Genomic DNA, 13,928 nt, shown 5'->3' with positions numbered 1-13,928 from the left:
AGTAGCAAATGATCATCCAGATGGAAACAAGAGCACTCTAGTTTCTACCAGTTAGAACTAGGAAGGACCACTTTCTTCCGGTGCTCCAAACTCCAAATGCTAAAACCCCCCATAAAAGTTTGAATAATGTGGGCAAAGATTCTGGGAACTGAGTTTTTTTTTTTAAAGTCTGCATTTTTAAACTTTTCTTCCAAAGGAACTAGAAGTGACTTATGTACCATTACATAACATTACATCTGGAAGATGTAAGTCCAGTGCATCTGGGACTTCAAAGGACCGCTTTGACAATAGCTTCTTGGTGCTTTGGGGGGAACGGGGGGGAGGGGAAGTAGCTGGCATAAATTGGCATCATTCTTTCTCTGCACATTCCCCCCTCCCCCCCAGATATGCCTCAGGTTTTATGACTTATTGGGGAAACAAGCCATTATTAGCTTAGAAAGATAACACCACCAGCATAACCAGCAGAAAGTTCAACAGCAGAGCTCCATTCCTGGGTTTTAGCACAAATGAGTCAGGATCTTAATCATCACTTCCACTACACAAGTCCCCATAACTACCCCTGGGGATGGGAATCAGCAGCACAGTCCAGATGCTGACCTTCTCCACATCTGCCTTGGTCGTATTGATGTCCTGATCCAGCTTCTCTGCATTCAGCACAGCTTTCTCAGCCTCCCGGCAGTCACGTTCAAACTTGCGTTTGCTCTGTGAAGAAAAGCAGCAGAGTGTTGCCCTTGCCTGCAGCCCACTGCTATGCCTTCCCTTTGCTGGCTTAGCGGGAATGACTTGAATAATGAAATACCATTTCAGTAACAGACTCATTGCTTGAGCTATGGAACAACTACTGCTAAGGCTTGATTTGATTACCCATTCTGGGGTTTTAAAAAAGAACTGGAAAAAGGATGAGGGGTTCTATATTGGCCTCTACCCCAACTCAGGAAGCAAACAGAACTAATCTAGGGAAAACAAAGCTGAAAGAGCAGCAGGGGTATTGTATACCGGAAATACAACTTTTTGTAGCATTTTTGTTCAATATGGATGCTTAGTCTACACAGAGACACACATTCTGATGATGTGCAGTTTTGTACTTTATGGAAATCTGATGCTTTGAATAGAAACATTCAATCATAGGAACATTTATTTTTGATCGTGCAAAAAGGCACACCCTGAAAACATTAAGCATTGACCAGAAATGCTACAGTTTTCTGTCTAGGTTAGTGCAAAATTATCAGTGAAAACAATCCTAGAGAAAGATTTTGCTTTTGTCTCTGAAAAGCTGTACACTAATTTAATGGGGGTTTTCTCACTAGAAAACCAACTCAATGATTATTTTATCAATACACAAAACTCTATAACAGCTTCCCTTAATTTTGTGCTGAAAGCTGGGTTGAGTTACAACTACCTTATAGGGATTACAGGGTGACAGATGTAGCACATCTGGAGGACATCAGGTTGGGAAAAGTGAGATCAGAAAGTCTTGGAAGTTTCTAAAACAGAGCTGCTTTCTAGGACCAACAGCCTAAAATTCCTCCTCTCCCTTGACATGCACTTTGGACGTTGTCACTGTTTCCTTGTATCCATGAATTCTCCAAGGATTTTTTAAAGATTGGATAGAGGAATTAAATTATTTTTAAAAGATTGGATTGCTTGAATAAAAAAAGCTCCATTTATTTTCCAAGCAATGTTTCCATCCACAAAATGTTTGGAGACCTCTGGGGGAAACAGTGTCCTCCACAGCTGAAAACAAACAAGTTTTCAGTTTTCAAAGACAACTTGAATGTTAATCTAAACTACTGAGGGAAAATCAGAACTCACATTTTCAAGTTGCTTGAAGGAATTCTCTAGCTGTTGTTGAGCCCTTCGGCCTTCTTGCAGATACTGGGAAGTGAAAGGGAATTTCAGAGAAAGAAAATCATTATGAAAAGTTCTTGAACTCCCAACGTATTGAGTTGGGACTTCCACTGAGTAAAACCTTCAACAACCCCAGAAATCAAACTCAAAGAACTTTCCAACAACAAATAACTCTGTAGCTTCTTTTACATCAAAACTAGCTTTTGCTCTTATGAAATCTATTTTTCATTTACATATTTTATCTCCAAGAATATCTACAGCTAAAATTCCAGAAATACTGTAGAAAAATGAGGGGGAATATTTAAGGAATATCTATATATGAAACACCTGAGATGAATGAGAGGATCCTGCACTGATAATATACTAATATCTATAATTCATGCATTCTTACAGATCTGAGATCTAATACCACTGAGATGGAAATACATATAAGCTACTCTTTAAATAAATGATAAAATAAATATTTAAATACTGCATTAATAAAGTACCTGAACAGCAAATTGTGAATAATTGCTATTATAACATTTTCCTAGCCACTCAAAGTCTCAGAGATCCAAAGGCAACTTTGCCAAGAGAGGAGTTTGGCAACAAGATTTATTACAAGGAATCAGAAATCCTATCAATTCAGAAAAGAATCCTCATCATTTTCTGGGAAGTTCTTGGGATAATTCCTCGTTATTTTACAGTAACAATGAATGTGTTGCTATAATTCCTACACAGAAACATTATTTAAATTTGAACACACCAGAAGACCAAATAGATTCCATTATTGCACTGCAGAAATCTTTCTGAGAGCAAAATCACACAATGACAACTTGCGCCATTTGAGATCTGTAATTGGAATTCTTACATCTTTAAAATAAATAGCTGCAGTTTTTCTTTCAAACTGTTGCCCCCTCCATGCCATCAGGCAAGCAATTTTTCAAACTTTCATAAATTAGAAAGCACTATCCCAATCAGTCAGTCACTGCATGCCCCCCAAAAAAAAAGGTCTAAAACATTCCTGCGCTTTCACATTGTTTTGAAGATGTGGATCATAAAAGGACGTAATTAAGACTGGTGAAAAAAATATGGTTCGTTTTAGGGCAATAAAACAGACTTTGAAGCTATGATTTGTTATCTTCTTTACTGAAACTGTGGCTTATTACAGCATGCAAGCCAAAACACATAATTTTGTTTATTGTTTCCTGCTTTGTCCTAAGGTTTTTTTTTAATATCATGTCGAAATTTCTTAATAGTGGTGCAAGACAAAAACAGTTAAAAAGAGAGGGAAAACCAACCAGAACTTGGTCAAATAGCATATTTACTTTTCTGAAAAAGTTACTGTGGCCTGTTTAACATATTAGTGTTTAATGCAATATGCAAGCAGCATTAACATGTAGAAAAACAAACAAACAAAATATCTAGAAAAACAATCTAGAAAAACAAAAAGGAGCAATAACTACCAATAATAGGGAAGTAGCATGGAAGGTCTCCATGAATGACAGACCTCCAATAAAAGGCATAAAGTGAAAATCAGTCTTTACAGACACCAAATTCTCAGTGAACCATCAACAATAAAGATGTCGAAGAGATCAAAATATGCAACTCTCAAGCCAAAAGCATAAGATATCAAAGCCTGATGTTTGTCCCCCACCTTACTAGCTGAACTACCATTCTGGATGCCTTGCTACCACAGTTCATCTCCCAACAATTTTACCAATTTCCTTTCCTGTTTCAGCTCCTGCAAATCCTTGGAAAGTTCCACACAGATCTGGGCTAGAAGGTCCTCTGCTATGACTTCCCGTTGGCCTGCAAAGTCGTTCAGCTCCTTCACCACTTGAAGGAAAGCATAGTATTGACAAAACCTACAAAGAAAAGACAACTATTTAAACTTAACCTGTTAACAAAGAACACTCTCCTCCTCCTCAAAACAAGAAAGAACTTCCAGTATTATACTTCCATGAAAATGGAAGTGTAGTCCTTCACACTTCAATGAAGATACGGGTGATAAGAACAAGCATGGAGATATGAATTGGCATAAGGACAACCCTGATATTCCTAAAATTGGGAGTTAGTTTAGTAAAGAGACAACTTGGGAGGGAGAACATGTACATTTTTTAAAGCATGGGAATGTAGAAAAAGTAGGCAGGACTTGTTTTCTCCCTTTATCAATAAATGATTCCTTCTTAATGAGACAGTGGTTCTTCTGAACATGGGCATACATACTAAGTACAATCAATAACAAAAGCAGTTGCCAGTGATCAATCTGAATTGCAAGATCAATAATTAAAGCATACACATTGAGAGAGAGGGAGAGAAATTACTTCCTGAAGCCAGAAATCCATTTCCTGGATATGTAGACTAGATTGCTGAGCTGCCCAGTCAGTCCAATAACATTAACCAATGCTAAATTTCACTGAGTGACTGGAATGCTGAGTCCCACAGGTCTTCATTCATATTTATAAACCTCAGAATCAAGTATGTTAAGTCATGTGGTTTTTGTTGCAATGTTCCTTTCATCGCCTCTCTTCCTGCTGGTGCTCATACTAGTTCTGCAAAGTGGATGCAACTTTGGGTGGTCACATGTGCTGCTGCTCCCTAGGCATTCCTTTGAGGACTGCTGCTCTGAACAGTTTGCAAAGTCATCTTGCCCAGGTCTTGCTAAGCTCAAATTTAAAAACAGACAAGATTTGTCTGCTGGAAATATGTACAGCACTGGCTTCGTTGCAGTTAAACTCATATGCTCACTGCTTACTTTGTGTCTGGATCTTCTCGAGATGTCCTCTTGGGAAGGTGCTTTTTTACAAGATTTCTGCAAAGGAGACAACATGCATAACATACAATACTGACCTGAAATGGAACCAAGAGTGAACTCATACCTACACTTTAAAAAGGTATACTGCCCCATTCAGTCATAATTACATTTCAATATTAGACTTTTAAGCAGCTTCAGGCTGATGGACTTTAGACGGAAATGTTAATATACCAGCCTGGATAAAATTCTTATTTAATAGGACTTTTCCTACTTTCTCTACATTTCACCTATCTCAAATCACGTATCAGATAGCCAGTCTACTTGAACTGAACTATGTAAGTTCTACATAAGGAAAAGTCTTTCCTTTCCCTAAAACCTGAATCCAGGTATCTGTCAGCCCCATTGCCACCCGCAGTCCCTCATGCTTACCTCAGCTGCTTTGCATATGTCTGCTCAATTTCAGCCCGCTCTTTCACAAATTTGACGTATCTGTCCATCAGGTCCAGGCCCCACTGGGTGTGGCGCTCAATTGTGTCAAATTGATCCTGAAGGGGAAGAGGGGAGAAGTGTGACCCCATGAGGCTGAAAACCCACAGACTTTTTTCTGTGACCCAAACAGATTGTGTCACAAAGGCCTGGCAGAGATGATAAAAATGGGTGACCGTCAGCAGGGACTCACTAAAAGAATTCTGTGCAGTAAGAAAACTACGAGTTAAAGAAAAGCAATAACCAAACATGCAAATAACAGTTTGAAACACTATTGTCCCAAACAACCAGACTTTAGTCAGAGGCTTGAGTCAAGAACTTGACTTTTTAGATCAAGGGTTGCATTCAGCCTCTGAGTGGCATGCCAGGGACGGTATCCATAAAAGTAATCAAGTCTAGACAAAAACCAATCTTCAATACATGTATAATACACAGTTCTAATGGTTTCTCCCACTTGTATTTAATCATTTTGTCATGTCCCATAAAAATGACAATCTGGTGGAAACCTTTGCAGTTCTAGCCATACCCATATCGTATTGCAGTATGGCTGTGGAGTCCCTAATTAATGTAAGATAAAATCCACTTGAAGCTCTATGCACAAAACCTAATGCCTAGCTGCTCTCTAGGCTTGGTGGGTGGAAAATAGGGGGAAGGCGGGTCATTCTACTCATCATGCAACTCACATCAGCACAATTCAAGCTGACATTGCAAATTCTTCCTTGTCTTTCATGCTACTAAATATCTAAGCAAGGGCCCAGGGTTTTTGTGCCTCAACTTATTATACCGAATAGTATTTAAGAAACAATACACTACATTCCTATATAACTTCCCCCCCACCATGACATTAACCAGAAATCAGAACTTTTATGAGTTTTACACTTCACAAGAATTTTTACAACTCACAAGAATGTGGCTGGCAGACATTAAAGTCCAACCTTTTTGCACCCACTAATGTATACTTCATCTTCTCAAATTTTTGCAAATCACAGATGGTAATGTTTGTGCCAGGATCAATATGGCAGAATTACTATCTCAAGAGCGTTCTGTTTTTCAATACTTTAGCAAATTCAAAGCAGACGGTATGCCACGATATCGCACTTTTAATATGCCTGTCTCATAAAGAATAGAGTTCAGTTTTTAATTTAGTTGGAGGAATACTGGACATAGCACTACTACTGAGCTAGAAGTGATATACAGGACAAATATTATCCCTGAAGTACTATCCCTCCTATAAATAGGAGACATTCCTTCTCCACATTTTGTTTTACTAATTACTTTCAAACATGAGAATGTTAAATCTAAAATGACAGGAACATTGTAGATTTATCAACAGATGATGAGCTCAACTTAAAAGCAATTGGATCAGGACTTTTAAAACTGACAATGATTATGTGCCATCAAGCCCCTGTTAATTTTAATAAGCATCCTGATTTTCTCCGGGTGATCTGTCCTCAACCTGGTCCTCCAAGTCTTTCAACACTGTCCACATTGTGACACCAATGGAACGCATCCACCTGGCTGTTGGTCATTCTCTTGTTCTTCTTTTCATGTGGCCTTTTAAAACTGAAAAAGCTTCGTTTCAAGCTCTCCAATTAAATAGGTTTGTGAGAAGAAACAAAATATATATTGCAAAATGCTTATAATCTGCAAATGTGTTAAAAGAATTGACATGATTTAATGTTCAAACCAGCAGTAAACTATGTACTCTGAATTCAAGTACTCTAAATCTGAAGAAATCTGAATTAATAAAATTCTTGAACCACAATGGCTATTTTTATAAAAACAATTAGCAAGTTAGTTATGTTCTATATACAAAACATTTTGCCTCTATTAAGTAATTCATCCCTGATTAATTCTACTAGTATTTCCATAAAAACTATCACAGCAAGCTGCTATCTATGAGATCTAGAGAGAGTCACTTCCCAATTCTATGATACATTTTCTAACCAAAGATATCAATGCAAATATTTAGGCATAAGAAATTTAAATTCATATTTAAATTAAATAAATTAATATATGAATTCATATTTTAATATGAATTCCACTCTTTTGCTTCCAACACATTCTGTTGCATTTCATTCATAAGCCACCTCAATAAATCAGGGAACTCTGGTTGGAAGATCTAAAATAAAATTGCAGCTAGCCTTCTTCCAATTGGTTTCTTTTTCACATCCAAAGCAATGTGGAAAGGATGTGAAGAGAGGTAGCAGAGGACAGAACATTGTCCCCTTGCCCTGTCTCTTCTCCACATTTTGGGACCTTATCAGCTGAAGAGAGATGGCTCCAATTCTTTCTTTGGCATTATTTTCAGACCAGCATGAAACCTACAGCAATTCTAGAGTAAAGCCTGCAAGCAGGGGTGGGATTCTACCTGCTTGGTCCGGTTCTATAGAACCGGTTGTTATGATTCTGCCCAGCTCAGCGAACCAACAAATTGCACCACTGGCTGGTCCTCCCTGCCCACTCATTCCTTACCTGACATGCATGCCATTCAACTTGCATGCGCTTGGCAAGTTGCTATTTTTCCTCCCCCCCTCAACCATCAGCTGTTCTGCTTTGCTGGGAGATTTAGATTACCTAGAAAGCAGGAAATTGACGGATATCTTGCTTTCTACTTTATCCAAAAGCAGAGCTGAACCTTCCTTAGGACTGAAACTTTTATTTTTCAGTGCAGATTCAGGTAGCAGATTGCAGAATCATAGATCTCTAAGTGAATATGTGATTCTGTGAGCAACTCAATCTGCCTGCCTGCTTTGCCTAAATTGCTCTTTTTTAATAAAAAATTCAATATTTACATAAGTATTTATATTATTTACATACAAGCCACATCACCCAGTCACATGACCACCAAGCCACACCCACAAATTAGGCCATGCCCACAGAATCGGTTGTTAAGAAATCTGAATCCCACCCCTGCCTGCAAGTGATGCCCACATGACAAATGCTCTGAGGTACTTGCAATGGGTAGGCTTTAGAACTGAAGAATGCCAAACACTGTGAGAAAAGCATGCCTTTAATTCTTAATACAGAAGCTGCATCTGCTGAGGAACAGATTTTCACTAATGCTGGTGGAGTAAACCATCCTGAAGCCAGCACTTGGGTTGAATGGGGGATGTTTTTTTCTCAGCTCTGGAGTCCACCGAAGTCATCTGGCAATCTTTCACTTCCTTTACTTGGCACCCTATTTTAAGACTAACTACTTGCAGCTGGGCAATGTTTAAGGAAGATTTCTAACAAGTTCCCTTTCCATCCTGAATGCATAAAACAAACCACTGTTTGAAAACTTATTTGAAAATAAGGACGCATTGTGTTCCAATATTTAAAATTAATTTCTTTGGAACATAGCTAGTAACTACAACATCTTGAGTGAGCAGTCCAGATCCTGCATTCAGACTCCGGACTCTTTTGGGTAACTCAACTTTCACTGAACAATGATAGCAAAATTTCTTCCCTTCTTTTGAATGACTGGTATTGTCAGGCTCCAAAAACCAAGAAAGACACAAAGAGTTACTTCTGAGCAGTTTCCTTTATTGTTCGTCACCTACAGATGAGATGGGTGGCACAAAAATCAGATAGATAGATAGGCAGGCAGGCAGGCAGAAATCTTGCCAAGCTAAAACAACTACTTGTATCATTACAGATATATTCTGAGAACCTCTAGGGAGGGGCTGACTTGATCCTATTTCTGTCAACCAAACTATCCAAACATTGCTGTGTCTTGGTTGTCTGGAATGGAGCTCCTCCCTCCTGGGAATCCAGACTACATTTTGCTACAGGTATAAATTATACAATAATTTCTTGAAGCTTTGAGATGCACAAACTCTATGCAGGGCAGTCACTGAGAAAAGGAGCTGCCTCCTGGATGCTTCCTTTCTTTCCTCAAGAATATCCTCAGTACCGTATATGTTATCAGCTTCCTCTAGATTAGACCAGGGGTCTCCAACCTTGGCAACTTTAAGACTTCAGCTCCCAGAATTTTTGCTTTGCTTTGCTGGCTGAGGAATTACGTAAATTGAAATCTGTAAGTCTTAAAAGTTGCCAAGGTTGGAGACCCCTGGACTAGACAATGATGATAGGGGGGTGCATATGTCTCAAGGTTATGTAGTAGCAGCAACACTTCCCCTGGCTGTCATCTAAATGCCATTTTGGGAGGAAAACCAACGTTTCAGTATTATGATCATTACCAGAACTATGTTTCAGAAGAGACATGAAAAGCAAAGAAATATAGCTAATCCTTGGCTTATGAAAATAATTGAGTCCAAAATTTCTGCTGCTAAGTGAGACATGTGTTAAATGAGTCCTGACCCATTTTACAACCTTTCTTGACACATTTGTTAAGCGAATCACTGCAGTTGTTAAGTGAATAACATGGCTGTTAAATGAATCTGGCTTTCCTATTGACTTTGCTTATCAGAAGGTCACAAAAGGTGGTCACATGACCCCAGGGGTCTGCAACTGTGATAAATAGGAGTAACTTGCCAAGCGGTCAAATTTTGATCACGTGACTATGGGGATAGTCGTAAGTGTGAAAATCGGTCGTAAGTCACTTTTTTCAGTGCCGTTGTAACTTCAAGTAGTTACTAAATGAACTGGTGTAAGTCAAGGACTACCTGTATTGCATCCAATAAGAGGAAAAATCTTAACAATTGCTAAAATGAATGGTTTTAGCTTCGTGCTTTTTCACTTAATCACTTAGCCTTCCCAAAATCTGGTGATTTCATGATGAATCAGGCTACAACTCCCATCCCTCTGCAACCAGTATTGCAATCAGCCATGCTGGCTAGGGAAAATGGAAATGTAGTCCCCAAAATTTGAAAAACACAACAGTGGGAACTGATTTAGATCCTGACTGCATTTATAATGCAAATGTAAAACAACCCTTAAACTGACAGCAGATTTATATAATGGAGTTCATTATAAAAAGACATTTAAAACATACTTTAAAAAGATGGACTTTACCACTTGCTATAAGGTTCAGACAATATGCTAAATTTCTCAATTCACTAATATAAAGAACATTATATCTTGTTTCACTGTTTTGTTTTTTTATTGAAACATTCACACAAGGATGTGACCTGTGTTGCCACAGGGCTTCTTGTAGGGCTTCCTACAAAATGGAGGCCATTTTGAAGGGCAGGAGAAATGCTTTCTGTTTAATCCTCTGCCCTTCCCAATCTGGTGTTCTCCAAATGTGTAGGATGACAGCAGCTAAGGATTCAAGGGAACTATGCACTGAAGGCACTCAGCTGAGAATTTATGTGCAAATACATAGATGGGGCTATAATTAGGTTATCCTGATTATTATTACATATATCCTTTTAAAAGGATGGAAGGAGAAAGCAACAGGCTTTGTCACAGATAATTCTTCTGAAGGGTGGCTCTGGACTCATCACCTCAACTGGGAATAATTCCAACTCAAACTACTTACTAGAGATAAGGAAAGATTTTTATCTCCACTAGTTTTGTGAGTAACTAGTAAACTGAGTAACATTTAAGAAAATAATTTTCCTAAGTCTTCTTTTTTGCTTTTTGTCTCAGAGTTTTAGAGATAAGATAGCTTTAATCTGTAGTCAGACACATATATCTAACATCAGTACAAATGTCTGACATCAGTACATAAATCTCACATCAGTACATCTATGACATCAGTACAAGTGAACGGGTTTAGAAGTATTTTATAAGAAACGTTTTGCACTCTCCTGTACACAATAGAATTCCCTATGCTACTAGGCCCAAAATTCTCAGTTTGGATAACTCAGAACGGCGTCACTTGCGGTCAGACCTTCGTATTGCATGCAAAATTATACGTAGAAATGTTTTACCTATAAGTGACTTTTTTTGTTTTAATCGTAATAATACATGCGCTAACAACCAACCACTTTAAATTCAATGTAAATTGTTCTAAACTTGACTGTAAAAATATGATTTCTGTAATAGAATTGTCAGTCTGGAATGCTCTACCTGAGTCAGTTGTTTTGCTACAAATTTTCAGTTTCAGTTACAAACTGACTTCCATGGACCTTACATCATACTTAAGTGGTTAGTAGAGGGGGCGTGCATAAGTGCACTAATGTGCCTATCATCTCTGTCATTGTATTTTTATTCTTGTTCTCATTTTTGCTTAACAAATTCTAATAAATAAATAAAATAAATAAACATCTAGCAAATCAATTTCAAACAGAATCCTAGGATCACTGCCAATTCATTTTATACGATTGTTTTAGCCAAAAGAAATTTTGTACTATGAGTTCCAGTGTAGATTTAAGACATAATTTCAAAATCACTCTGACAGTTTATTTGTCAAACATCAAGAGATAAGTTTGGGACCTACCATCACCATATCTATGTCAGATTTTACACATTCATCCCTAATAATGCTGATGAGTTAACAGTGCAGAGCTAAACATGGAGGAATTGCAACCTGCCTATCATTCAGAAAAAGAGAAAGAGAAAAATGGCAATGAGAAGAAACTGGCAAATAATTTTATGGTAAAGAATCTAAAGTTTAAAAGTGGAAAGCAGAAATTCAAAGAATTTGGGTAACTTTTCTGCTGATATGTATATCGGAAAACTACTGAAATGGCAGTTTCTGAATCTATAGCAGAGTATTTGAAGTAGAAATAAATGGCAAAAGGCTAATTAATAATAATATGAGACAGTAGTCCTAAACATACTTGCTATTTAGGGAGCCCATAAGACATATTTTAGGCAAGCATATCTGAAATGTGCTAAAATTTACCTGTCAATCATTAATGGAGACATTTTGAATTCATTGACTGGAACAAAGGAAATTTGACACAGATTTCTTAGTAAAGAACAAGCTCATTTTGAAATCTTTTTCTGTGTTACCATATAAATCCTCCCCATAAGCTTACATTTGCATATACAAGATTAATTGCAAAATAACCTAGTTTTAACCCCTGAACGCATTCAATGTAGTTCAATTTTTTTTAATATTGTATAAGTGGAGGTCAAAGCAGCTCACCAATTCTCCATTAACATATAATGTAGAGTTAAAGGAAGAAGGAAAGAATAAGATTGACCTCAAGATTTATAAGTTTGCTTTTCAAATAGTACTACTTTTAGACCACTATCCAAATATTAGCAATATGAATATGTCAGTCAAACTGGCAACACCTCTCCAAATATATGTTCAGATATTCAGAATTGCACTGCATTTTCTGTTCCACAATTTATGTTTAAAAATAAAGTAAAGGGGTCTGTGAATTACGCTCACAGCAATCAAACCCATCCCAAACTCACTATCACTACTGTTCCAATGCAAATCAGAATTGTTTTATTTTACTAAATAATCAGATACTTGTATAGAAAGTTAGAACCATCTCTCTCCTAGAAAAATGAAATATTTTAGGATATACTAAAAAGGCAGAATATTTCCCCTAAAAGAGAAGTAGAAACTCAAGAGAGGCAGAAACTCAGCCCTCCCACCTTTGTCAATGGGCCATTTTACATAATAAAGGTCTACCTCCTTCAGGCAGATCCATAATAGGAATCCCAAAGCCCTTTCATTACATCATCATCCAGCAAGGCTCAACCAAGCCTGGTACTCAGGACAGCCTACAGAGTTGCCCCTGCATGCCCCATGGGAGTCTGACAACCAATCAGAATACAAGCTCAAGTTCAAATCCCAACAGAGGGCATAAAACCCAGGGACTCTCAGCATCTCTTCCCTTTTCACCCAGGATCTCCAAGGCATGTGATCCTGTCTGTTCATCAATAAACCCTCTTTCCAAGCAACTTCCATGAATCCTGTGTCTTTTTCCCACTTGGAACTGAACCCAGAAGGATATTTCTTCCAACAATTGTGTTTCAATTTTAGTTGTGAATTTAAGCACAGATAATCTACTTTCTAAATCCTAGGGAAAACAGATTCTCCAAACTAGAACTAAAACAAGCAAAAAAAAAAAAAAGCTAATAACTGCAAGAGGATATAATCTAATTTAACACAAATAAATAGATTCGGATTTACTCGATCATTTTCAGACAGTGACATTATATTTAGAACACAAACCTATGCTACCATTAAAAAAATAATCTAGATCTCAGGTTTAAAATATGTGAAATAAAGCTGTAGCCTGAGCAGAATCAATACCTGAGTTATGTTTTCTTTCCCAAGGTTCTCAAATGCATGGCCAATTTGATAGTCCATCAAAATCTGAAACCACAGCTGAAGGGATGATGTCCTGCCCTATAGTCCTGGATCTCAAAGTTAATTGAAGGATCTAGAACTTTATAAGACAATATGTTTTGAAAAATTGAGATGGAAAGATTGAAAAGCTAGCATTGCAAGTTCCAAATTTTGTACAAATACTGTATCCACTTTTGGTTACAATATAAAAAAAGATGTTGAAACTATGAAAAGAGTGCATAGAAGACCAACTAAGATGATTAGGGGCCTGGAAGCTAAACCATATAAGAACGGTTACAGGAACTGGGGTGGCTAGACTAGTGAAGGACCGGGGGAGACATGATAGCAGTCTTCCAATATTTGAGGGGTCAAGTTATTTTCCAAAGCACTAGAAGGCAAGACAAGAATGGATGGAAATTAAAAAAGAAGAGAAGTAACTTAGAATTAAAGAGAAATTTTCTAACAGTGAGAACAATAAACCAGTGGATGGTTTGCCTTCAGGTGTTGTGGGTGCTCCATCAATGGGAGCTTTTAAAAAGAGATCAGATAGTCATTTTGAAATGATATAGGGTCTCCTGCTTGAGTAGCAGGTTGGACTAGAAGACCTCCAAAATCCGTTCCAATTCCCAATTCTATTATCCCGTTAAGAAAGAAACACTTCTATTTTAGCTGGCTGTAGACTTAAAGAGAGAAATGTGAATTTTAGCT

At 37.6% G+C, this 13,928-nt stretch overlaps 1 protein-coding gene across 3 annotated transcripts in view; it reads right to left on the bottom strand.

Moving 5' to 3' along the window:
* Positions 1 to 13,928, bottom strand: part of TRIP10 (thyroid hormone receptor interactor 10) — a 61,955-nt gene that overhangs the window by 18,560 nt on the left and 29,467 nt on the right. For all 3 annotated transcript variants that reach the window (XM_026716761.2, XM_026716760.2, XM_087925916.1), the window contains exons 2-6: positions 5,015 to 5,130; positions 4,586 to 4,642; positions 3,548 to 3,695; positions 1,813 to 1,875; positions 598 to 702 (exon numbers count right to left, since the gene is read on the bottom strand). In XM_026716761.2, coding sequence (XP_026572546.1) covers positions 598 to 702; positions 1,813 to 1,875; positions 3,548 to 3,695; positions 4,586 to 4,642; positions 5,015 to 5,130 — 489 coding nt within the window. The remainder of the gene's footprint in view (positions 1 to 597; positions 703 to 1,812; positions 1,876 to 3,547; positions 3,696 to 4,585; positions 4,643 to 5,014; positions 5,131 to 13,928) is intronic.

Source organism: Pseudonaja textilis, chromosome 2, assembly GCF_049901715.1.
Source record: "Pseudonaja textilis isolate UNSWEBS1 chromosome 2, rPseTex1.2, whole genome shotgun sequence".
NCBI lineage: Eukaryota > Metazoa > Chordata > Lepidosauria > Squamata > Elapidae > Pseudonaja > Pseudonaja textilis.
The sequence above is the reverse complement of the archived record's forward strand: the minus strand, read 5'-3'. Positions and strand labels throughout refer to the sequence as shown.